Genomic DNA, 24839 nt, shown 5'->3' on the forward strand with positions numbered 1-24839 from the left:
CGTAACAGGGACGTTGTGATGCCAGGAGTGTCCCTCATATTGAATCAGAGCACTCTAGAAGAGGTCATGGATCAACCAGATCCAAGTCTCATTTTGCAGATAATGAAACTAAGGCCCTGGGAAAAATGCTTGCCCAAGATCACCTAGATAGCTAGCAATGATGCCAGGTTAAAAAGCCAGTTAGCTCAGTATAAGCTAACTTCTTCCACTGGACCACTTTGCCAACAGTGCCAGCAGAATAGTTGGAGAGCCAGCTGGTCTGCGACTACAGAAGATCAGGGCATCTTGAAATAAGGAACCTGAAACACTGGGTTTATATCTGGTACATAGGGATTATAAGTGGTACATGATGAAAAATTTATATTTTAATAAAAAGAAATAAAACTGGTATATCAAATTGCTATTTCTACAGGTACTTAAATTGCCTTTTAAGAAAAAAAATGTACTTTAGTTTAAATAAAGGGGGTTAATTAAAAGAATATATATTAGGTAAATAATAGTGAAAGTGATAGATATAACAAAAACCATAAAAGTGGGACAAGAATGATGAAATCTTGGAAACCCCGAGAAAGCTAAGGCCTGGAGAAAAATGCAGAGGTGACGCTGCTCCAGGGCCACCTCATCGGGTCATGTCAACTCCTCAAACGTCCACCTCTATCTGGAATTTAGATGTACAGCGGGTGACTCATTCTGTGTAACTGTGTTTCTCGTCCTGGATATTTTTTTTTCAATGTTTTGTTCCTCATAATTAGATCCCACCCATATTGTTCTTCCTTTTCATCATGCTGGGAAGCGAAGGTGCCAACTGCTCGACTGTGCCATGCTCCCAGTGCCCTAGTCCAGACACAAGGATTCCATTATTCACTGTCTTCATCAGAACTCTGGACTTAGTCACCAATTATTTCAATTTAGTCACCAGAAATGTAGGTATTAGGGGCTGTCTGGCATAACCTTTGGGGGGGAGAGGCAAAGAGGAGAAGGAAAGAAATAATCTGCAAAATTCAGCCACATAAAATGTGCACTCCAATAAAAGTTGATGGCATGTAGTGTGTCATTACCTGCCACCCCAAAGGGCCGCCGCAGTCCCAACGTGCACTTCTTTGAGTTAGAATCCTTAAGATCCATCTTCCCAACGCGGACTATTTGACAAATCAAGTAAATTTTATCCCTGTTGAGGTCTTTGTTTCCAAGATCCTGTAGGGCAGGAAATGAATAGTTACACATCATGTGCCTAATGAAAAAAAAGTAGAAAAGGAAACCTAGCAATAGTCAATTCTGGGGGACGTGCTTAGCACTTAGTATACATGGACCAGTCATACAGTTAGACCTGGGAAAGGTAGAAAACAAAACTATCACACCCATTTCGCAGATAAGAAAGGTGAGTTTTGCAAAGGAGACTGAGTGACAGGACTCTGGTGTTCAATCCCAATTCTTCCACCTCAGACTTGCAGGAGGAAAAGGATAGAGGTACAATATCAGTTATAGAGGCAGATTCCCTATATTCCACCTGATGGATCCAAAAATAGCATTTGCTACAAATGACTCCATCCATCTCCTCATTGCTCTGCACCTCTGAGGGAGAAAGCAAAAAGAAGAGTGAAAAATCTGAAGAGTTACCATTTACTGAGCACATATACATCAGTATATACCGTATATATGTGTACATCAGGGTTGGGTTATTGTGGAACCAAACAACCCCAATATCTCAGAGCTCACAACACAACAGAAGTATACTTCTATCTCAGGCTACAGATCCAATGGAGATGGGTGGGGGCTCAATCGCTTATGCTGAGCCCCCGGCTGACAGATGATCCATCTTGTTACAGCAGGTGCTTCCACTGTCCCCACAGCAGAGGAAGGGAATATGGCAAATCATTTACTGAATTTTAAAGCTTCCAAACAGAAGAGATGCACATCACTTCTGCTCACATCTCATTGGCCAAAGCATGGCATGTGGCCACAGCTAACTCCAAGGGGAACAGGGAAGCACACTCAACTGTGTGCTTAGAGGAGGAATGCTACAGCTGACGACCTAGGCTAATGCTTCATGTGGGGTGCTCAGTGTCTCTTACATCATCATCTTATTTGATCCTTAACAACTCTCTGAAGTAGGCGTCATTATTGCACCCTCATTTTACAGATGGGGAAACTGAGACACAAAGAAGATAAGGGCCTTCCCCGAAGTCATGACGTTAGTCCTCGGAGACACTTTCCAGTCACTCTGACATCAAAGTCCATGAACCTAACTACCACAATACATCTCTCTCACCATCAGAAAGGCAGGCAGGAGGGACAACCTCCCGGACCACCTCAGCATCTCACTACCCTGCTCAATTCTAAAAGTTTCAGTGTCCCTGGGACACCCTTTCAGCTGGGATCGGCTGGAGAAGGAACATCAAGACATGTTGTTGGCATCAGAGCCTGGCCTCACTGGGGAATAGCTGCTTCTCCTCTGAGTTGATCCTCACTCAGGCATAGGCACTGGGAACAGTCTGTCAGCTCACATCAGAGCTAGGGCCTAGGCAAAGCAGCCACGCTCACTGTGGCTGGTGTGGGAGGAAGTCGACAAGGGTGTGCAAAGTCTCTGGGAACAGGACATGGCCCCAGCATGGTCCATATCTTCCTGCTTGGGGGCTGTGATGGTTAAATTTTAGGAGTCAACTTGGCTAGCCTATGGTACCTAGTTGTTGGTCAAATACTAGTCAAGATGTTGCTGTGAAGGTTTTTGTAGGTCTGATCAGCATCTACAATCATTTGACTTTAAGTAAAGGAGATTGCCTTCCCTAATGTAGGTGGGCCTCATCCAATCAGTTGAAAGCCTTAAGAGCAAAAGCTGAGGTTTCCCGGGGAAGGAGGAATTCTTCCTCAAGACCGTAGTATAGAAATCCTGCCTGAGTTTCCAGCCTGCTGGCCTGCCTTGCAGATTTCAAACTTTCCAGCCCCTACAATTGCATGAGCCAAATCCTTAAAATAAATCCACCTATCCATATATACTGTGGGTTCAGTTTCTGTGGAGGACCTCGACTGACACAAAGGCTGTCCTTTCCGCAGCTGGAAGAATGGACATCCGCTCCCCACTCTCCAAAGTCTCCCTGGTGGGTAGGGGGAGAGGGAAGGCAGGGGAGGAGGGGGCTTTCTGACTAAGGAAGCCCTTCCACTCATTTGCGTTTCCTGCCTTGCCCTGGCCTTCCCCTGGGAGACTGAGTTTGAGATTCCCAATTATCTCATATCCATGAACCTCTTCTCCGGCCTGCCTGACTCCTTCTTCCAATCCACCCTAAAATCCCCTACAAACTCATCTTTAGAAGCCACATTCATTATTTCATTTCTCTCCCCCAACAATGTTAACAGCTCCCTATTTCCTGCCTTATTAGTGCTAATCCTCCCTGGCTGACGTGAAAGGTCCTAGACATAATATATTTCCAGCTGTCCTATCCAGCTGATTCTTCACTATTCTCTGCATGTAAGTACTCTATTTTTGTCACAAAGATTTCTTTATTGCTCTACAAACACACAATGCTTACTTTCAACTCTGGCTCTTTCTTCCTAAGCCCCCTGTCCGTACCTCCGCCTCAATGCTTACCTCTTATTTCTCTCCATATTCAAATCCTTTCCATCCTTAAAAGCTCAAGTCTCGCTTCCTTTATAATGACCTACGTCCCTAATTATCTCTCTCCTCCCATTAGGATTTTTCATATATTTGAATTATCTACAACGGTATCTTTCAGAGGCCCTGGCACCTGAAAGTTTCCTTCCCAGATGTTATTGGCGGAATTGTGTTCCCCGCTAATTCATATGTTGAAGTTCCTAACCCCCAATACCTCAGAATGTGACTGTATTTGGAGATGGGGCCTTTAAAGAGGTGAGTAAGCTAAAATGAGGTCATTAGAGTGGCCCTCATCCAATGTGACGGGTGTCCTTGTAAGAAGAGGAGATGAGGACACAGACACCCAGAAGGAAGGTCATGTGATGACGCATGGAGAAGGCAGCCATCTGCAGCCAAGGAGAGAGGCCTCAGAAGAAGCCAACCCTGCAGCTCCTTGATCTTGGACTTCCAGCCAGAAAAAATTCTGCTGTTTAAGCCACCCAGTATGTGATAATTTGTAATGGCAGCCCCAGCAACTAATATACTAGACAAAACTATAAGTTCCTAGGTAAGCCCCATTCCACTCCTCTTCTCTGAAAAGACTTCACTTGTTCAAAGGAAAACACCAGATCTTTAAGAGCTGCCTCATCAGAGACCCCTGGCACTAGAGAGTCTTAAAACGTTTTGCAAGCACAGTAAAATGCTTGAGCACGGGCTATTCTCTGGAGGGTGTGTAAATGGGCAGATCTCACCCAGACACTCAGAATGTACTCCAATCTGTGGTATCTTCCAATCGCTTCTACTTTGGCCTTACCAAACTCAGTTGTGTGGGGCAAGCAGAAGCAGGACAATGAAACTTAAAACATGTGTCACCTGATTTAGTAATTAATTAGTACTCCTTTTATCATTCAGTCTTATTTTCCGCGTTAGCAGCAACCCCGAAACTGGGCAAAGTCTTAGGGAACCTCGTGGTTTATGTTGCTTTCCTCTTACAGGGCCACAGAGGGTGAATGCTTATAAAGCAGACAGAGGGGAAGTCCACCACTGGCCCGACCCATGTGCCAGCTCCTCAGACTTTGCCCTCAAATAGGAAACCAGAAAAAGCTAACATCCAGAGACAAGAGAAATAAGGCTAGAGAGGCACATGCCTGCTGAGTCTTATCTCATCTCTAACTTAAACATCACCTCAGTGCCCAATGGAAAGTAACTCCCAGTCAAACGCCATCACGTTGCTCTGCTTTAATTATCTGCATCGCATGGATTTCCTTCTGACATTTCTCTTGTTTATTTATTCATTTACTTATTTTCTGAATTCCCCCCATCACACCATGAGAGCAGGGGCCTATCAGCTTAGTCACTGCTGTATCTCCAGCACCCAGCACAGAGCTAACACGGTAGGTACTCACTGGATAGCTCTGAATCAATAAAAGAAGCTAGAGCACCACGACCTTCCTTATCCCGAAATGAAAACTCCTATCATTTCATGAGAGGGAGGTGTCAGCCTGTTGAACCAATCAACCAAGGTTCTCAAGTTCATTTGCTGTGAGAAGAAGAGGTGGTGGCATAGGCAGAATTCCATGAAGGCAGGATCACATTCTCATTAATACCAAGTGAAACAAATTTACCGATGCCCTTTCCCATATGTTTACATCATGAATTGGTTCTCTGCAAAATGAACCACTGATTGATGCCCTGTCCCTTGCTCTCTCACGAAACATCTGTCTCCTGGTTTAATCAGGAACCCCATGAGACTCTCCTATTTATCAAGAAAACAAATAGCCTCCTCCTTCTAACTAATAATAGATAAACAGGATTGAGGCACTATCTATGTATGCCAAGAAAACTTTGTCTAAGCAATTAGGACCTATGATCTTATTCCATGCCTCTGGCCCATTTTTCAAGAAATAACAAACAAAATAAATCAGCTGCACTCAAATCTAATTGTGACATAACATAAGACATCACACCTAATGGGCTGTAACTAGAAAATTATTGTAGAGCAAGGTAGGTTAATCTAGCATGTCGGTCACTCCTGGATCAAACCCACTGGCTTGCTCCACGCTCAAATCCCTCCCTGGCTCCTCCTCTGTAATTTCCCTTGCTAACACAGGCAACACAGTGAAAAATTTCATAAATGCTCTTCTCCCCCGAGGAGTCTGCAAACAATAATATCATAGACACCTTAAGATTATACTCTTAACATACCCTTATGGAAACAGGACAAGAGAGGGGTCTGTGCTGGAAATGATAACCTCGTCTCCTTCTTTCCACTTTTTCTCCTTTCCGGAGCTAAAAAGCCAGGTTCACTCTCAGAAATAAATTATCTAAATAACAATTGATTTCAACATTTCTACATACGTCTTGCCCAGTGAGTATTGGTACTTAGAAGAATGATCCCAGGGACCTGTAAGATCTTAAGTCATCCATGACTTAATTATGTTCAAAATATCCAATTTACCAAGGCTGCCATGTTCCAGGAAGGTCTTTTTTAAAATGTTCTGATACATTTTTAAAAGGGTTTTAGAAGGCCTGAACCAAAGAAAGGAACTCAGGTTAACCAAGAATTAGCCAGAAAATCAGAATAGCTGCTGTACACAGTTCCCCTAGACATCATTGCTGGAAGAGGTTTGTGCTTGTTGACATAGAGCTCTGTGTGTGTTCTCTGAGTGCACATGAGCGAGAAAGAGACAGGGCGGGAGGGAGAAAAAGAGAGAAGAAGATCCACCTTCCCAACAGCGTCCGGAGGGCACACAGTGTCCTCTGTCTGCTCTGAATATCTTCAGAAAGCCCCGAACACGGTTCTGCACCAAGGCTGCACTCCCTCCTGACTGACCGACCAGCCTCATTTCCAAGATCGTATCCTTCGAGTGTGGAATATGGTAACGAAAAGACAGTGCACACCCACCGTGAAGACCACCTTCAGGTTGTTGAGCATCTCGATCTCCTTTGGGAAGCCCCTGCTGCTCCATCGCACCACGTAGTTCTCACTGTGGGAAGAAGAGTGGCAACTCGTTACTGCCAGGGGCTCAACATTCACTTGGTAAAGATATTCACGGAACCCCTACCGTGTGCCCAACACCATGCCAGCTTCTGGGGACACAGTAGTGTTTGAGACAGACGTGGTCCCTCTCTCCAAGAGATCACAGTCCGGCCAGGGAGACAGACATTACATGAGCAGGGGCAGCAAATCACTAACACATGTGTATTCACAATCTCCTTTCCTGCCCCATCTGCTAGGTAAATTCTGGACCAGTTGCCTAATATTTTCGAAGAGCAGCAGCATTCTCTGTAGAGGTTATTAAGAGTGGCAAAGATGCGGGGGAAAGGATTTTTGTATGTTTTGCTGGACATTAAGAATGTATTCACCCTTCTCATCCCACTCCCCTTTCAAGACTGGGTAAAGATTTGAATTATTTTAAACTATCCATTGGATGTAGGACCGTTTCCTTGAACCGAACGTCACACTGTGATAGACTATAGAGGGCCTCAACCACTATCTGAGATACACTTTAACTATTTAAATGCAGTTGTTACAACTATTTATATGCAACTGTGCTATAAAGAAAAAGTTCAGGGTATTATGAGAATGTATATCAGAAGAGACTGGCCTAGTCTGGGTGGTCAGGGAAGTCTCTGCTGAGGATATAAATGTAAATAAAGTTGGTCAGGAAAAGAGAGTGGGAAAGGGAAATGTTTTAGGCAAAGCAAACAGCATGCAAAGGCCCAGAGGCAGGATGGAGCTCAATTCATCTAAAAAACAGATCCAAGGGGAAAGTGGTCAAGAGAAAAATTAAATATGCCAGACCATGTGGACCTTGCAGGCCATTCAAGGATTTTGACTTGATCCTAATAGTAATGAAAACCCATTGAAGGGTTTTACGAGGGGCAGTCACACAGTTCTGACATATGATCATTTATCATCTCACATCTTCTAGCAACCATACCCGACCCTGCGTGGTCCCTACTTGTCAGTCCAGCGCACCCAGAAGATCAAGAAGTCTAGTACTTCTTTAACTTGGGAGAAACTTAGCACAGTTTGCTGAGTTGAGTCATTAGGTTTCCCATGCCATGCAGGAGCATATAGTTGGTGCTAAATAAATACCCATTATTTTGAATTAGCATAAAAACAGAATAAAGCTCAAAACCCCTCAGCTCAAAAAGGCGTAATAAAAGAATTCAACAAAGTTAAGAGGAGTTGCCTTCTTTTTAGAGATTTGTTCTCTCTGACGTCTTGTTCATCTCTCTCCACTCACCCCGAGAAGACGAATAAGAGTAGTCTGAGCAAAGTTCAAGGGGGAAATGGAACTGATAACAAAATATCCCCGGCCCCAGATTAACCAACAGTTAAAATTCAATCAGGCTGAATGTACTTTTTCTTTCTTTTTTTTTTTTTTTTTTTTAGTAAAATCTAAAAATTATAGTGGAATTTTCAGCAAACTAACCAAGAAGCCTCCAGTGCTCCATCCCCTCAAAAAAGATTTTTAAAACTTATTTCTCATGGGTCATGTCATAGTGAAATACTTGGGTATCTCCCAGGATCTTTCATCACATGTAGCACGCCTAGTTGAGAACCCGCCTGCTAGGTCAAACACCAGGCACCAGCAATTTTCTTCTAGGGGAAATACCATCATAAATAAGAAAAGCAATTTAGAGGGCTGAGCTGGCCCCATCCATCCTTGCCCAGGAAGATGGGTGGTAAATCCAAAGGCCCACCTCACACCAAGATGAGTGAGACCTCCTCCACATGACACTCTCCTCAGGGGAAGGGGAGAACAATTCCAAACCTCCTTGAGCTCTTTTGGAAATTAGCCTTCTCACTGGCCTGACGCCTAAACTGCTTCTTTTTTGTCCTACAAAAATTTACCTTAAATTTCCCAAACCAAATCTCTTCAGGCATCCTCTGGACTCCGACTATGATTCATGCCAACAGTGAAAGGTCAGTCCCAGATAAATTCCTCCCAGTCCACATCCGGGCCACACTGCGGATGCTCCAACTTGCCATAGGTTCACTGTATGTCAACCCTGGTTAGGGCAGGCAGGAGTGGAGAAGACTGGTTTCTTAGGAAAAGAGCAGCGATCCAGAGTCAGATGGCTGACATGAGGGGTGCTTCCAAGTTCCCCTGCCCCTTTCCTGTACCACGCCTATTTGCTTCTTTCTTTGTTTTCTACTCTTTTTCTTTTTTTGGTTTTGGTCCTTTTTGCCCAACTCCTCCTCATCTCTCACTCTTCTGAGGGCTTCCCTGTGTCTCTGGCACTCTCAGAGGCATCACTCAGGCATGCCCCATTGAGCACATCATCCAGTGTGACACATCAGGGAACAGAGCTGCCATCCCGCTGATCCATCACCTCCCTCCACGGAGCTGGTTCAGGCCATCCATCACTTAGATGGGCCAACAGGCCAGGCACCCTTGTCAATTCGGCCATGAGGAATCCTTGTGTTTCCTGAGAGGCAGAGGGGTCCTATGAGTGCTTTCAGGATCTTTGTCACAGGCACCTTGAAAGCAGCTGATAGGGAACAGCAAGGGGCCTATGACATGCACACCATTGCAAGGTGGGTTCCAAGGAAGCAGAAACCCTGGTTCTCAGTGTCTACTGAGGCCTCGCCAGGTGAATTGGGCTGACTCTTTAATATTAGGGATTTAGGTTCACTATAAAGAACAGCTTTCCACAGTAACAGTGCTGAAACCCCAGTGAGAACCACTCAGGATATTCAATATAGTTCTTTCCTTAGTGACCGACTAAAGTGGGAACCAGATTGTCTTTGGAGTCAGATGGACCTGGGCAGAAATCTCAGCTCTGCCATTTATAAATGTGTGTGACTTTGGCGAGTCACCTGACCTCCCTGAACCTCATTTTCTCGCCCAAATGGCATGGAGTAATGAGGATTAAACGATCATGTACAGACCTCAGGTCAGTCCTCTTAGATGAACAGCCCCTCCATGTTTCATAAACGTCTCCAGGAGAGCCATTATTTTCTAAAGCACCACTTTTCACTGGGCACTATACATTATCTCATGTAACCATCATAACAACCAAGACAGGAAGATATCATTTTCTCCATAAAGGCAGAGGATCATGCTCCAGCGCCATTCTGATGCATCAGCTGGGACCTCAACTTATGGGACCATGTGTTGGCACAAAACCCCACTGGAGGGGATAGGCAGTGGTCACCTGTAAGGCAGGATGGTCTGAGCCACAAGTAGAGGCCAGGGGGCTGAGAGTGGGGGCTGGAGGGTACCAAAGACTTTTCCCTGGAGATGCTCAAAGTTGTTTTCCCCTCCTTGCGCTGAGACACTAGAAGTTCCCTCACTTCCTCCGTTCTCAAGAACAATTAAATAATAATTAATCATAACAGCCACTGCCATTTGGAGGACAGACACGACATGTCAGGCCATGTGCTTTTTCTCCTTAAAGTCTGAAATAAATGACCCCGTGAGGTTGGCATTCACATTTTGCAAATGGCAAACTCACTCTTAAGAAAAATTAAAAACCTGCCTAAGCTTAAGAAAGAGTAAACAGTGGGGCTAGAATGTGAAGCCAAGCAGATTCAGAGGCCACAATGTTAGCCCACTGATGCCATGAAGATATGGAGTTTTCACCATTCTTAATTCCTAATTTAAAAGCAGGTATTTTTATTGTCTCCAATGCTAACTGTCTGAATCTTGTGATTTCCGGTCGTTTTCCAGTAATCGAAATCATATGTACAAAACCCTTCTGTGTAACCATAATCCTACTGTGGGAAAAATCTGGTGGGGAGCAATAGCTCCACCTGACTCCCACACCCTAAAAGAGGTTATGTTCACATTCTCAGTTAGGCTTAATTTTATCTTCCAGGTGGGAATTTCTCCACAAGTGATGGTAGAAAAAAAGATGCTTTGTGCTCTGCCAACTCCAACCTCCCACATACAGAGAAGTCAGACAATATTAACACACCCACCTTATGACCATTTGCTTGTTGGGATCATAGAGAGACATGAAGAGTTCAGCATCTTCCCCAATTCTGCACACAAAGTTTCTCACAAAGACATAGAGGCTGTGGGTGGGGGATGAAGAGATCCGGGAATACATTCCGTAATCCGGCTGGTCTTTTGACTGACAGGTGGAAGGAAAAAGGGAAGAGGATAGAGAAAATTAGCCCAGCATCACTTCGGACAACAGAAAGATGGTCCAGGACTTTGAGAACCAAGATTTCAAGCCTGAAGACTTTGGCATTATACCCACGTCTACCACCAAAAGTTTCTGCAGTCTGAGCCAAGACACATGAACCCTCTTGGTCTTGATTTTCCCATCCTGGGAAATACCACCACTGACCCAGCCTTTCTCATAAAGTTAGTGTAATTAAAAGCACAAACTATAAAAGAAAAAAATTGCTTAAATGGACTTCATCAAAACTAAAAACTTTTGCTTTTTGAAAGACACTGTCGAGAAAGCGAAAAAGCCAGGCACAGACTTGGGAGAAAACACATTTGCAAAACATATATCTGATAAAGAATTTGTATCCAGAATACACAAAGAATTTTCACAACTCGATAAGAAAATCAACCCAATTAAAATGGGCAAGATATTTGAACAGATGCTTCACAAAAAAAGATGCAAATGGCAATGGTTAATCACCACTAGTCATTCAAGGAAAAGCAAATTAAAACCACAATGAAATACCCCTAGAATGGCTAAAGCTAAAAGACTGACAACATCAAGTGCTGACAAGAATGTAGAGCAACTGGAACTCTCACATATTGTTGATGGGAAAGGAAAATTGTACAGACCTTTTGGGAAATAGTATGGCAGTACCTTAAAAAGTTGAACATATACTTATAATGTGATCCAGTAATCCTACTGCTGGGTAGTACCCAAAAAGAATGAAAACATATGTCCATGCAAAGATGTGTGTGCAAATGTTCACAGCAGTATCAGTTGTAATAGCCCCACACTGGAAACAAACCAAATGCCCAAGAACTGGTCAACAGTCACAGCAACTCAGCAATGAAAAGGAAAAAACATCATAAGCCTCGAAAACATCATGCTGAGTAAAAGAAGTCAAATACAAAACATATATGATTCCATTTATATGAAACTCTAAAAAAGGTGAAAGTATTGTCACAGAAAGCAAATTAGGGGTAGCCTTGGGCTTGGGGTTGGGGAAAGGGACTGACTTTAAAGGAACTTAAAGAAACTTTTAGAGTGATGGAACCATTCTATATCTTAATTGCAGTGGAGTTTACCCAACATTGTATATTAATAAGACTCATTAGACTATAGTTTAAAATGAATTAATTTTATTATATGAAAATTATATCTCAATAAAGCTAAAAATAAAGTTGCTTTCAAATAATATAGAGTGGCTAAGATTTTTTTTTAAAAATATACATCAGATTATGTTAACCTTGAAGAGATTGTCTCCCTGAAATCTTTCATTGGCTTCACACAGCACATGGAATAACATCTTAACTCTTTTCTATGACCCCTGAGGCCCTATAAGAGCTGACTCCTGCTACTTCTCTCTCCAAGTCATTGCCTGTACTCTCCCACTGCTCCTCATGCCCCATCCACACTGGCCTTTCTACTCCTTTAACATTCAGAACTCAGACCTCCCTCAGGACCTTTGCACTTGCTGTTCCCTCTGTATAGAATACCCTGTCCCTAGATTTTTCCAGGCCTGGTGCCTTCACGTTATTCAAGTATCATCTCAGATGTCACTCTTCAGAGAGGCCTTTCCTGATGGTACCTTTTAAAATAGCTCCTGATTCATTCTGATTCACATAATTCTAGTTTATTTCCTTCTAGAAACTTATCACCATCTAGGACTAATTTGTCCATTTATTTATTTACTTTTGTACTGCCTTTCTTCTCTTCTCCTCTCTGGAATATGAAAGCTTCACGATGGAAGGAAACTTGCCTGGCATTCAACTACCTGTGGGATGGATGCTGAATGAATTACAGATCCAAGTACAAAAACACAAGAAAATGTGTCTGGTTACTGATTATCTCAGGTCATAAGACAGATGTCCCCTTGAATAATATACAGTATGGTTAATTAGCCTATTGTTTTAAGTTTATGATGGGGGAAATGCCTGCCTGGCTTGGCCAAAGCCTGTTTGACAAAGCTCACCATTTCTTCCTTGATGCGCTCTGTGATTTTCCCAGTCGCTTCCTCGTGTGCATGGAACAAGCTGATGACGCTGGTAGTATCAGGGTCCAAGATATTTCCATCTTCATCTCTGACAATCAGATCAAGCTCAAGGATTCTAAGAAGCAAAAACAGGAGGCAAGGATAAATCAGGGCAGGCTGAAGCCTTTAGGACGTTGGTGAGACATTTCTACCAGAAAGTTCACCGGGTTCTGGGGATCACAGACTCCCACAGAACAGCCAGCTCTGCATCAAGAGTCTTGCATGCAGCCAGAGTCACACCGGTATAGTTCAGCCTTTTGGGGAGGCACTGTGGTGGTGTGTATTAAAACTTTTTTAAATGTATGTTTCCTGCAATATTGAACCTAGAGAAACACCCATATTTGAACGAGGATGTGAGTTGCAGCATTAGTCCCATCAGCAAAGTGTTGAAAGAAACCAGAATGTCTGTCAAAGGAGGAATGGCTCAAGAAACCGTGATCTGTAAGGAAATTCCATGTAGCAGGGTTAAAAAAATATGTTATAGTTTTCATATGTTTAATAATGTATCTCAGTGAAGAAAATCAAGTACAGAAAAATGCATACAGTGTGTTTTATGTAAAAAAACAAACAAACAAACCAAGCCAGATATGTTATCTGGGTACATGTACATGAGTGACAATGAAGAGAGAGAAAGGTCTGGACAAAAAGCACCAAACTACCAACTACCAATTCTACCTGCATGGGTGCCTGTGAGGAGAGGCAGGGCCCTGGGACTAGGAGGGCCGGGGGGTCAAAAGGGACAGGTGCCTTATCTCAATTTGTTTGATGTTTATATAGTACAATATAGTATAGTATAATATAGAATAATACATAAATATATACGCAGAGAAGGTACTCATGTATTATTTATTCAGTAACAACTTGAAAATAGTTGTCGGGGGAAAAAATTCTCAGATATATTGATTGTTACTCACAGCTTGCTCTTTCCTCTTTGACTTCCAGGCCACAAGCTTTTCCCTGTTTGATATTGATTTGTTTCAACTGTACCTGCCATTCTGATTGGCATCGATGATACCAATAATAGCAAACACTCACACAGCACTTGAGATAAGCTCACACATGTTAAACATTTCATGTATATTATTGCATTTAACCCTCATAACAACCATACGAGAAAGGTACTGTTAATACCCCATTTTACGGATGAAGAAAAGACTGAGAATATAGGAGCTAATTAATTTGCTCAAGGTCACATAGCTAGTAAAAAAAAAAAGTAATATGGCACCCTAGTCTGCACTCTTTTTCCTTTCTTATTTTTTTTTCTTTTTGAGGAAGATTAGCCCTGAGCTAAGTGCTGCCAATCCTCCTGTTTTTGCTGAGGAAGGCTGGCCCTGAGCTAACATCCATGCCCATCTTCCTCTACTTTATATGTGGGACGCCCACCACAGCATGGCTTGCCAAGTGGTGCCATGTCCGCACCCGGGATCCAAACCGGCGACCCCCGGGCCACCGGAAACGGAACATGCATACTTAACCGCAGCGCCACAGGGCCAGCCCCTGCACTCTTAACCTCTATGGTATACGTTCCATACAGGAGGTGCTTAAAAGCAGTATTGGGTTGGGGTGCAAGGGGTAGGTTTGCAGAGGCCTTAACTTGAAGCTGCTTTTGCACTTGATGTCGAGATGGAGGACGTCAGTTGTCCATCCAAAGAAGGTAGGGGGATGCTGACGGAGACTCTGAGAAGAACAACAGTGTCCAGCCCAGGCACCGCTACCGAGCACCAGATTCAGGAAGGGCAGCAAGGACAAATGAAGGAGACTCAGTTCTCATCTCCCATTTGAGAATCAGATTGAGAGGCGCATCTCCCATCTCATCCAAATGCAAAGGGAAGGGAGCCAAGGTTCACCCATTTGTCCACATTGATTAGGAAATTAACTTCCAACTAGACATGACTCATAATGTTGCACGGCCATGCTGCCAAATGGGCGATGATAAGGGGAAACAAGTGCATTCAACTAATGCTGAGCAGAGGCTCGTGTGACCTCGGAAAAGATGGAGCATAGCCAATACATAATTTAATGCCAGGATCTCTCTAGCTCTTTCTCTTCAAAATTTATCAAAGTGGATTCGGTTTTAAAACGTATGAATAAAACATTCTCCTGCATCTAGCTATCTTAGGATTTGGAGGAGTCATTTGAGGAGTCTTCACTCCTTGGGTACCAAATAGTTTGTCCATTACCAGTCCCACTTGGAACTTTGGAAAATTTAGTCGTTATGGGGCAGGACTGTCAGGATTCCCATGACCCATGGTCAGGAAAGCTGTCCCCCAGTAGGATAGCAGACCATTCACTTTGGAGAACTGAGCGTTTTGACATTTTCTCCTCAAGAGGTAGTCTCATTGCTCTCTTCTGTTCAAGAAAGTGATAAAATGAACCCAAGATGAGGGCAGGGGAAGAAGACCCCACTGAATGCATTTTTCAAAAAAATTTTTTTAATGATAAAGAAAATAGAAATGGCTCCTTCTGGGGTTCCCCATCACCCTCTGGACAAATCCCAGCTTCTTCACCTGGCACTCGGACCCTCAAGGTTCCAGCCCTCGTCTGTCTTCCTCTCCACGTCCATGTCACCTCTCAGCTCTTCCCAGGTTCTCTCTCTCTCTTCATTTCTTCACCTCATGATTCCTTCTAGTCTTGTTAGACATGGGGCAGGTATCGCCCCTGCCCTCCTCCCACCCTCTGCCCGACTTCCTAATCAAGTGTCTGCTTACTTCTCTCTCCCGCACTCGTCCCCACAGTCCTTGCCAGGCAGGAGAATGCAGCAGGCACGTGCTTAAACTCTGGAGCCAAGCGTCATGGTTCAAATTCCAGTGCATCTTGGGCAAAATGACCTAATCATTTTGAGCCTCAGTTTCCTCATCTGAGAAATAGGGATGATAACAGTACCTACCCCACAGAGTTGTCATGAGATCTAACTGAGTTAATACATGGAAAGTGCTCAAAATATTGACTGGCAGAGAGTAAGCAGCCAGTAAACTATTACTAGTTCTCATTGCTTGCATTCTTTTGCTGTTATTGCTAAATATAGAGGCTGCATTTTGTAAATGTCTGACCTCAGGGCCTACTAGGTGCTCAACAAAAGTCTGATGTCTGAATGAAGGGAGAGAGTGAAGGAGGAAAGAAACAGCCTGACCCTGAGCGGCCTTCCAGCTCTCAGTTCCACCCTGCTTCCCTGACTCTCACCGCCGGAGGCCGTGCTCCTCACACGGTCCTCACACTGCCCAGAGCTCTGGCCTTCTGACTGTCAGGAAGTCACTCACCGCATCTCAGAACTCTGAGCCCCCTGGGACACGGAGCCAGCGTTAATTTAAGGCACTGAAGTCCCTCTCACTTCCAGCTGAAGTCATTAGGGAGGGGAGGCAAGAAGCAATGGGCCCCTCAGCTCGGCCTCAGGCTCCGAGGGCATCTCTCACTTCCCCAAAGGAAACCGACCGAAACTGAAAGCCCAGGGCTGCTCTGGGCCGGGCCGCAGAGGCAAGGCTGGTTTAGGCAAAACCGTCTTGCTCCTCGCTCTCCCATCGCCACCAGCCGTTCAGGCATTCAGTTATCATTCACTGGGCACCTACTGCGTGCAGATCCTATTCCCAGCACATAGAGATGAGTCGCACAGTGACTGTCAGAGAGCTCCCGGCACAGCAGGGGCGACAGGCCTGTAAGGAGGCCATGACTGTTCAGGGTGCTAAAGGCCTGCAAGAGCGCCTAACCCAGCCAGGGGCGAGTGGGGGACAATCAGGGCAGGCTTCCCGTGAGCAGGGACTGTTTCTTCCACCCTTGGTCCTTTTTCTCAGGAGCGCCAGTGAGGAAACAACATCCGAAGTCACAGACACCATTGTTGTAAAGCAGCAACACCCCCTCGAGGCCCACGCTCCCAGATGCGACCATGCTCAGCCTGAAGCGCCACCGTGCCAGTGGGGGCAGCAGCCGCGTGGCAAACCCTCCTGTCACTTTGGGATGACACGCACTATAAGCAGATTTGGGCAAGCTTGCCAGCTGCTAGCAGGGGAACTGGCAGAGGGACTATGCTCCGCTCCGGGGATGGGAGGCAGCTGTAAGTTGAACCATTGACTTTCCTCTTCGGATCTTCTTCCTAGTGCATGTGACAAAGTCAAGAAAGCATGGCCGCTGGGAAATCTTCTTATTCCCATTGAATAAGCTCTTTCTACTTCCCCCTCAGGCCCTATGTTCCAGCCTTCTGACCCCCTATGCAGTCTTCTGAACATGCCATGCTCTCTCATGCACTCCTACCCTCCCTTTTTTAGCCTACTTAACACTTATTTGTCTTTCAAAATTCAGCTATGGGCCACCTCCTCCAGGAAGCCTTCTTTGACTTCCTTCTCCAAATCAAGTTAAGAACACTCTTGTTTCCTAAGCTACCAAACTTATCACAACACATAGCAATAGTTTACTTGTAGTTCACTCCTAACTGGACTGTGGTCCCTTAGTGGACAGGAACTTTTATTTCCACAGCCTCAACACCTAACAGGAAGTCAGTACAATCATAAGTGTTCAAAACGTATTTGTTGTTGGGATAAATAAACAAACGAGTAAGATGTTGGAGGGCATTCAAACAGCTGGAAGGGAGGGAGGGCTTTTACGGTTCTCAAAGCCTATCCAAGCAGCATAGCGGGCAAGGCTGGTAGCCTCTGGAGCCAGGCTGCCTGGGACTAAACCCTGGTTCTGCCATTTACTAGCTGTGTGACTCTGGACAAGTTACTTCACCTCTTTAAGAGCCTCTGTTTCATCGTCTGAAAAAAATGAGGACAATAAAACTGCAGGCCCCAGAGAGTTATTATAAGAATTAAATGAGACAATGCACGTAAAACACTTAGTATCAAGCCTCGTGCATAATAAGCTCCGATTAAATGTCAGTTATAATATTATTATCAATCCTATTATTATCAGCGGGCTGTCCTGCCTCAAAACTTGTTTCACGTCTCCTTAACTTCACAGCATTCAAACTCAGCCAATTTCTGCTTCTTCCTTTTGAGGAAACACGTTTGTAACTGTGTGTATGAGTTAGCTGATGGCATGCGGCTTAGCTAATTTAGGATGAAGGAAGGGACATTAAGTCACACAACTGCGATTTAAGGGAGACTTTTTTAAATGCAGGAATAAAATGACAACTAAGCCGAAAGTGAACCAGCGTGACTGTGCTCCTCAGCCCTCAGAAGCAGGTTAACCGAGCACCTTCAATCTCCCCGCCAGACAGGAAGCACTGCTTACGCGAGGCTTCTCCCCCCACACGTCCCCAGGGCCCTCGGGGGTGATAACAAAGGCACACAAGCCCGACCGTTGGTAACACCTTCTCCCAAACAGAAAGTGGCAAACTTGCATCTAAAAATGAAACCAAGCTTCTCGGGAGGGAAACAGGGACGAAGGGAGGTGGGTCGGGGAAGATAGCATCTTTTCAGAGGAAAGCGAGGTTACTTGTTGCCATAGTCGATTTTGGACGTGACTTTCTGCTTCAGTTCCTTCAGCTCGTCCTTGGGCAGCGTTCCTGAGAGGAGCTGGGACCGCCACTCCATCAGGTCGTACATCATGGACTGCACCTGCAGGAATCGCTCCTGTTTGCTGGCCTAGGAGACAGGAAACAATTTACAGTCACCTGTGCAGAAGGTGCTTGGGCATCCATTTAACAAACTGTGCCCAAGTCAGGCGAGCACGTTCAGTGGCCACGGCTTGAGCATCTCTCCTGGCCCTTGCCCAGCTATATGAAAGGATTGGGTGGTGGGTAATCTCAGTCATTGACATATTTCCTCCCGCTAGACCATAGGGGTTTCCCAAAAGGACAAGTGATAATCCCAATCACTTCTTGGTTAAAGAAAGGGTGACTTCTGACTCTTATTCAAAAAGATACTTGTCGAACAGGAATGCCTTGAACATCTGCTGTGATGCATGTCCTAGAGCTCAGGTCCTTTAAGGCTGGGAACCAGGGCCATTTCTCTGTGATAAAGACCCCTTTCTAAGGCAGTGTTCCCCCAAGTGTGACATGTGTACAAACCGTGGGACACAAAGACACAAGATTCAGTAACATGGACCCATATGGCAATTATCTTCTGCTCTCTTTCTATCCTTCTGCTTACAGGAAGGAGAAAGCTGCAGTTTCATGGAAGGGTCTTTAACCCCTCTCACATTTGTTCATTTCTTTCTTTCTTACTTTTTGGTAAGGAAGATTGGCTCTGAGCTAACATCTGCGCCAATCTTCCATCTATTTTTCATGTGGGATGCTGCCACAGTGTGGCTTGATGAGCAGTGGTAGGTCTGTGCCCAGGATACAAACCTGTGAACCCCAGGCTGCTGAAGCAGATCATGTGAACTTAATCACCACACCACCGGGCCGGCCTCTGTCAATCTCTTTTTTTAACAAAGAGAGAGAGGTCTTGGGCTCAGAGCTTTTGACAGGTACTATAACAAGCATTTAATAACACTGTCTTGTTTTCATTGTATTTATTTGAACATCGTTCTTCTAATTCTGCTAAGTACTTTTGACTTTCCATTTGGGAAAGCATGCATAGTATAATAAAAATTATATATATTTGGTCTTCATCCTCATTCTTGGCACCGAGCTCCTAAAACTCTTGGAATTTCCTGAGTGATAGGAGTGTCTTTTCTTATTCATAATGAGCCCCTTTTGGCCATATCTAAGTTTATGGTAATGACATGACTCTTGGCAGCCTCCCTGCTAGATTAGGAGAGGGGCTGGATGCCAGAGGAACCAACCACGTGATAAGAGAGTTGGAATTTTCAGCCCACTCCCTCACCTCCCCCACCCTTAACCTCCAGGGAGGGCAGAGGGGCTGGAGACTGAGCTCAATCCCCAATGGCCAATGATTTAATCAATCGTGCCTGTGGAATGAGACGCTGACGAAAACCCTCCAACCGTAAGGTTCAAGGCGCTTTCCAGACAGTGAACACATCAACGTCCTGGGAGGGTGGCACGCCCAGAGAAGGCATGGAAGCTCTGTGCCCAGCCCCACCCTGGCACCTTGCCCTGTGTGTCTCTTCCATTTGGCTGCTCCTGCATCGTATCCTTTCTAACAAAACAGTAATCATAAGTGTAGCACTTTCCAGAGCTCTGTCAGTTGTTCCAGGGAATGACAGAACCTGAGGTAGGAGTGGGGAGGAATCACGGAAACCTCCAAACTTGTACCAAGTTTGGACAGCAGTGCAGCAGCCTGGGCACCTGGGACTTGCAACTGGCATCTGAAGTAAGGGCCATCTTGTAGGACGGAGCCCCTAAACCTGTGGAGTCTGGCGGAACTCTGGGTCGTCAGTGTTAGAAGTGAAGTGAATGGGTAGGGCATCCAGTTGATGTCAGAGACTTGGAGAACTGTTGTTGGAATGATGGAGCTATGAAAGCCCTTAGGTAAATTACTGAAGTTTACTAAAAAGAGAGCCAATTTAGGTATGAAGTAAATATTATACAAGTGGTATAAAGATATAGCAAGAATCATGAAGGTGATACTGGAAAACTGGGAGTTTAAGGGTCTCTGGACTTGCTAGTCAAAGATTTCCTGAGGGAAAATGCCAAGCTTCCCCAGTGCACATGTCCGGGAGGTCTTAAAAGGGTGGTGGAGGTGAATAACTAACCACTTTAGCCTCAAGTCTACTGTTTCCCCTCTAAACTTTCCTAACATCTTTTGGGAAACTTAAAGAACTGGATGTGACAATGGCCATATATTATGAAATATCCCCATGTGAGTTACATTTAGGAAGGGAAGAGTTAAGTCTACAAATAGCACATATACACCAGCAGGTGTGCACCGCGCGGTAAGAAACATGCAGTCACCTTTGGTCGACATTTTCACTCTCAGCTCAACGGTTTGCTTAGCTAACTGCTTTCATTAGGAGCTTTAGAAGCACAAAAGGAGGATTTAAAATTAGATTTGCTTCAATACAGCGAAAACACATGCAAAATACATCTTTGTTTTTCCAGGGTCAAAGCTTCCTCGTAGATCTGAGGGCAAAAGCCTTTAGTTAGTTAATATATGAGAACAGTATTTCTCAAGGTGTTATCAGCAGACCAAATCAAAATCTCCTGAGTTTATTAAAAACGCAGATTACTAAACTCCATTAAAGGAAGTTTTATTTTTTAACAGTTATCAAGGTGACTCTTATGCATACTTAAGTTTGACAACTTTTGCACTAGTTTAAAAACAGACGGATCACACCAGACCCCATTTATGATGGCTCTGTCATTAGCTTGCTGTGTGACTTTGAAAACATCACCTAACCTCTCTGGGCCTGGACATCCTCATACATTATACTGTTCGTTCTATTATGCCACTAAAGCCACTTTGGCCTGCTCTTCTCAAGGCTAAATTCCAAATTTGAACCAAACCAAAGACTGCAAGAAGCTTCCATCCCAGGGAGCAGGGTTTTGAGTCTCACCACATAGAGCTGTTTCCAGATGCTGCCCCATTCCCAAAGTGTCGTTGTCACTTCTTGTGCCAGAGGAATTTCTGCGGGAATGATGTTCTCGATATTTCTATTTAAGGTGGGAGAGAAAACGGTGTGAAATTGAGACCCAGATGCTAACAAGATAAAATGCTGGCAAGTTTGCATTAAGTTGCAGCTGCTGAGCGGGGCCTTGCTGGCTTGAGACTGAAGCGCCTCCAATAACCACAGCAGTTACCTTATGCAAATGCAAGGGACTTCCTTTTCAATGTCCTCCTCACTGGGGTGGGCCCTTCAAGCTCATTATTCAGGATTGTTCTACTTTAATACAATTCAAAAGCAGCTGCCAGTGAAAAGCTTGTTTCTCCAAACTTACTAATACCCCTCAGAATCAGATCTGAACACGAATCAATTTGGATTAGATCTCCCATCAAGTGAGGGAAAGGAGACACCCAAATAAACACAGGCAGGAAGAAGACGGATCCGCTGAGCATCCTTCACATCTGCCAAGTCCAGTTTTTAAAGCAGACAGGACAGAGACATGCACGAGCCATTAAAGTCAAGTCTGGCAGAGAATGGCAAGTACCTTCTTTTCTCAACTGTCACTTCCTTGATGTGTATAAAGGATTTAGGAAAAATTCCCTGTTGGAAATAAAATAAGATAAATATAATAAATTAAAATGACATATCCTTACAGAAATAACTGACCCCAAGTCTTTACGATTTTCCCAAAAGCCACTGATTGCTAAAACCCTCAAACTTTAAAGGAATAATTCCAGAGTCAGACAGAGTAGGGGTAGATTCTAAATCTACTCTTTTATTCTAGTTCCCCTCCGGTTCTCCATTAGTTGTTCTAGATCCCACAACAGCCCTGGATTCCAAAGGATGCTCCAACCCCCTTGTGGACACTTGTCCTATCAGATGGGCCAGACAGGAGCACTTGAAAGACTCGTTCTGCGTTAGACAAGGCCCTGCCTCTCCCCTCCCGCCCAGTTCCGGGAAGGCAGTCTCCCTTCACAGTCACCACAGCAGAAGGTCAGGTCCTGAAGCAAGAGTGTCCTTGGCGTGTAAGCTAGTTCAGTATGAGACCTATTGACCCTGGATTTATTTTACTGTTCTTTAGAGAGCACAGTAGGACCATGCCTCCCACACGGCATGTCAGGGAGGGAGAAAGAAGCATCTGTAATTTCCTTGCTCCATAAGCTTGGCTAAGTTAACGAGAGAAGTTTATCAATCACTTGCGAATTCCTTCATAAATTCAACCAATGTGCACACTGGGACATCCGGTCGCTGTGCTAGACCCACAAGCGGTTAAGGAGACAGCAAAGCAAGTGCCTGCTGTCGTGGACATGACAGTGTAATGTGGGGTTGGAACGAGTGAACCCCACTAGGGCAGCGACGGCCCTGTCCTTTCTGCGTCATGTTGGACACCCAGGTGAGGAAATGATGAATGCCCCACACAAATCTAAAGAACAGCAGCAGAAGATAAATTTCAAATAAAAAGTGCACAACTCCACGGGGACTCGAGGAAGGGAGAAATCATATGTGGTCGGCATATCAGGAAAAGTTTCTTGGAGGAGAGAGCTCTGGAGGTTGGCCTGAAAGAATGAGTGCAAGGAGAGGGAGTCGAGGCACAGCGAGTACCAAGGCGTAGAGGTGGGAAGACACTGGAAGCCAGCAGGGAGGGACGGGCCAGTTTGCTGAGGAGTAACGGTGGGACATCACTGCCCAGGGGCGCGGCAGGGCCATATACCACATCCAGTATTGTCCCACATAAAAACAAATTGACCTTACCTGCAACAGTTTGTGCTTTATGAGGTATCCCCTATACCAGTCTGCAAGAGAAAACAAAGAAGCAGGTCTCTCATCTATTCTTACGTGTTAGTTGCTGGTTTTGCTGTTGTCGCTCCATTTGTTTGTTTTTCAACCAGCAAAGAGACTGCAGCAAAGTGCTTTAGACCTTAGGTACAGCTCAGAGCCTGGAAACCCCCGGGCTGCAATAATTTGTTCAACTGGTCACCAACATCTCCAAAAAGTGTCTAAAGATACAGGGATTACACATAAAAATGCAAATTTCCTCCTTCTTTTGAAAACACAGGAGGCCGAGCGATGGTGGCCAGCGCTCCCTGTGGCCGCAGTTGGCTGGCAGGGAGGGATAGCTGGTCCTGTCAGATAGAGCAGGCGTCTCCGCTCTGCCTTCACTTACCTCCACTGCCTGCCTGGGTCCCATGTTCACATGCGTGCTCCCAACCTCTCTTTAGGAACACAGAAAGGCTGAAAATAACATCCACAGTTCTAACAGCAACAAATGGTGTCTAAAACGTAATTTGCAAAAGTTTGTTGTTACAAAACAGATGAGTTCAGGGATGGATAAAAGGACAGGAATTTGAAAAGATTCTTCCCTTTGCAGGACTTTCAAAAGTGATTCAATTAACAGAGATCCAAATTGCACACAGTCCTCGGACAAAATGATCCTCCATGCAGCCAGTATGGATGATTATAATGAGTCCACCGGCCTTTGAAACGATTCAAACATAGTCAAGTAGTGACATTTGTCATCTTTGTAAATAAAGAGTGTCTACTGGGAGCCTCATTAATGAATCCTCATTACTGGGCTGACAGACTGTTGTTGGAATATGTTCTCAGCAGACATTTGCGTAGGTCCCAAGACAAACAACTTACAACGCAAAGTCACCCCTCACAGGCAGGAGCCAGTCCGAGGGTTAGGCCTTAAGGAAAGTTATAAAGCAACGGGAGCCCATGGTGGCTCCTATTTTGAGAGACAGAAAGAGAAAAGGAAGGAGAGGGAAAACAGGAAGAAACGGAAGCTGGAGAAAAAGACTCGGATTTGGAATAAAGCACCATTCTAAGCACTCTTTGAATATGAAGACTTTTAATCTTCAAAAGAACCATATGTGGTGGGAACTGTAGCTATCCTATTTCACGGAGAGTGCCTGCCTGAGGCACAGAGAAGTTAAGTGACTTGCCCAGGGTCACACAGCCAGTAAGTCACAGTATCAGTATTTGAATGTAAGCAGCCCTCATACTGTGTTTCCTGTCTAATGGAGGAAAGAGCATGGTGGTTGCCTAATATTTCCATTCTCCCAATATCTGAATCCCCAAAACTACATCCTCACTAAGCTTCTTCCCAACTGAACACTTCCAGTGGTGGAAAACTTACTGCTTCATGAAGCAACACATTCTATTTCCACACTCCTCTAACAATTTGTCCACAACTCTTGGTAATAATTAACCATTAACAATCGTGCTAATCCCTGCTGAGTGCTTTCTGCGTGTTAGGAACTCTGGTAAAGTTTTTTGTTTTGCTTTTTGAAATTATAAATTAATCTTCACAACAATCCTATAAAGTAGGTACTATTACTGCCTCAATTCTGCAAATGAAAAGAGAGAGGCACAGAGAGATTAAGCAACTTGCTCATGGTCACGCAGCTTGTGGGTGACGCAACTTCAATTTAAATCCAAGAATCTGACTCCAGAGATGACACTCTTCAGCATCGCACAATAACAACCCTCTTTATTTCCAGTCCTTCCCCATCCCACCAACTAGACATGAAAGCATATTTGTAATATTATTAGCTATCATTTATTGATTGCTTAATGCAAGAAAAACTGTATGCTAAGTGTTATACATGCATTCTCTCATTTAGTCCTCTTATCAATACTGCGAGC

The 24839-nt window shown here is 44.6% G+C and overlaps 1 protein-coding gene across 1 annotated transcript in view; it reads right to left on the minus strand.

Annotated features, from left to right (window-relative positions):
• The window catches only part of DOCK2 (dedicator of cytokinesis 2), a 403039-nt gene that overhangs the window by 349383 nt on the left and 28817 nt on the right, over positions 1–24839 (minus strand). The window contains exons 3-10 of the mRNA XM_046668606.1: positions 22944–22984; positions 21736–21791; positions 21144–21240; positions 18180–18328; positions 12696–12831; positions 10524–10678; positions 6492–6573; positions 1059–1194 (exon numbers count right to left, since the gene is read on the minus strand). Coding sequence (XP_046524562.1) covers positions 1059–1194; positions 6492–6573; positions 10524–10678; positions 12696–12831; positions 18180–18328; positions 21144–21240; positions 21736–21791; positions 22944–22984 — 852 coding nt within the window. The remainder of the gene's footprint in view (positions 1–1058; positions 1195–6491; positions 6574–10523; positions 10679–12695; positions 12832–18179; positions 18329–21143; positions 21241–21735; positions 21792–22943; positions 22985–24839) is intronic.

Source organism: Equus quagga, chromosome 7 (genome assembly GCF_021613505.1).
Source record: "Equus quagga isolate Etosha38 chromosome 7, UCLA_HA_Equagga_1.0, whole genome shotgun sequence".
Classification (NCBI taxonomy): Eukaryota; Metazoa; Chordata; class Mammalia; order Perissodactyla; family Equidae; genus Equus; species Equus quagga.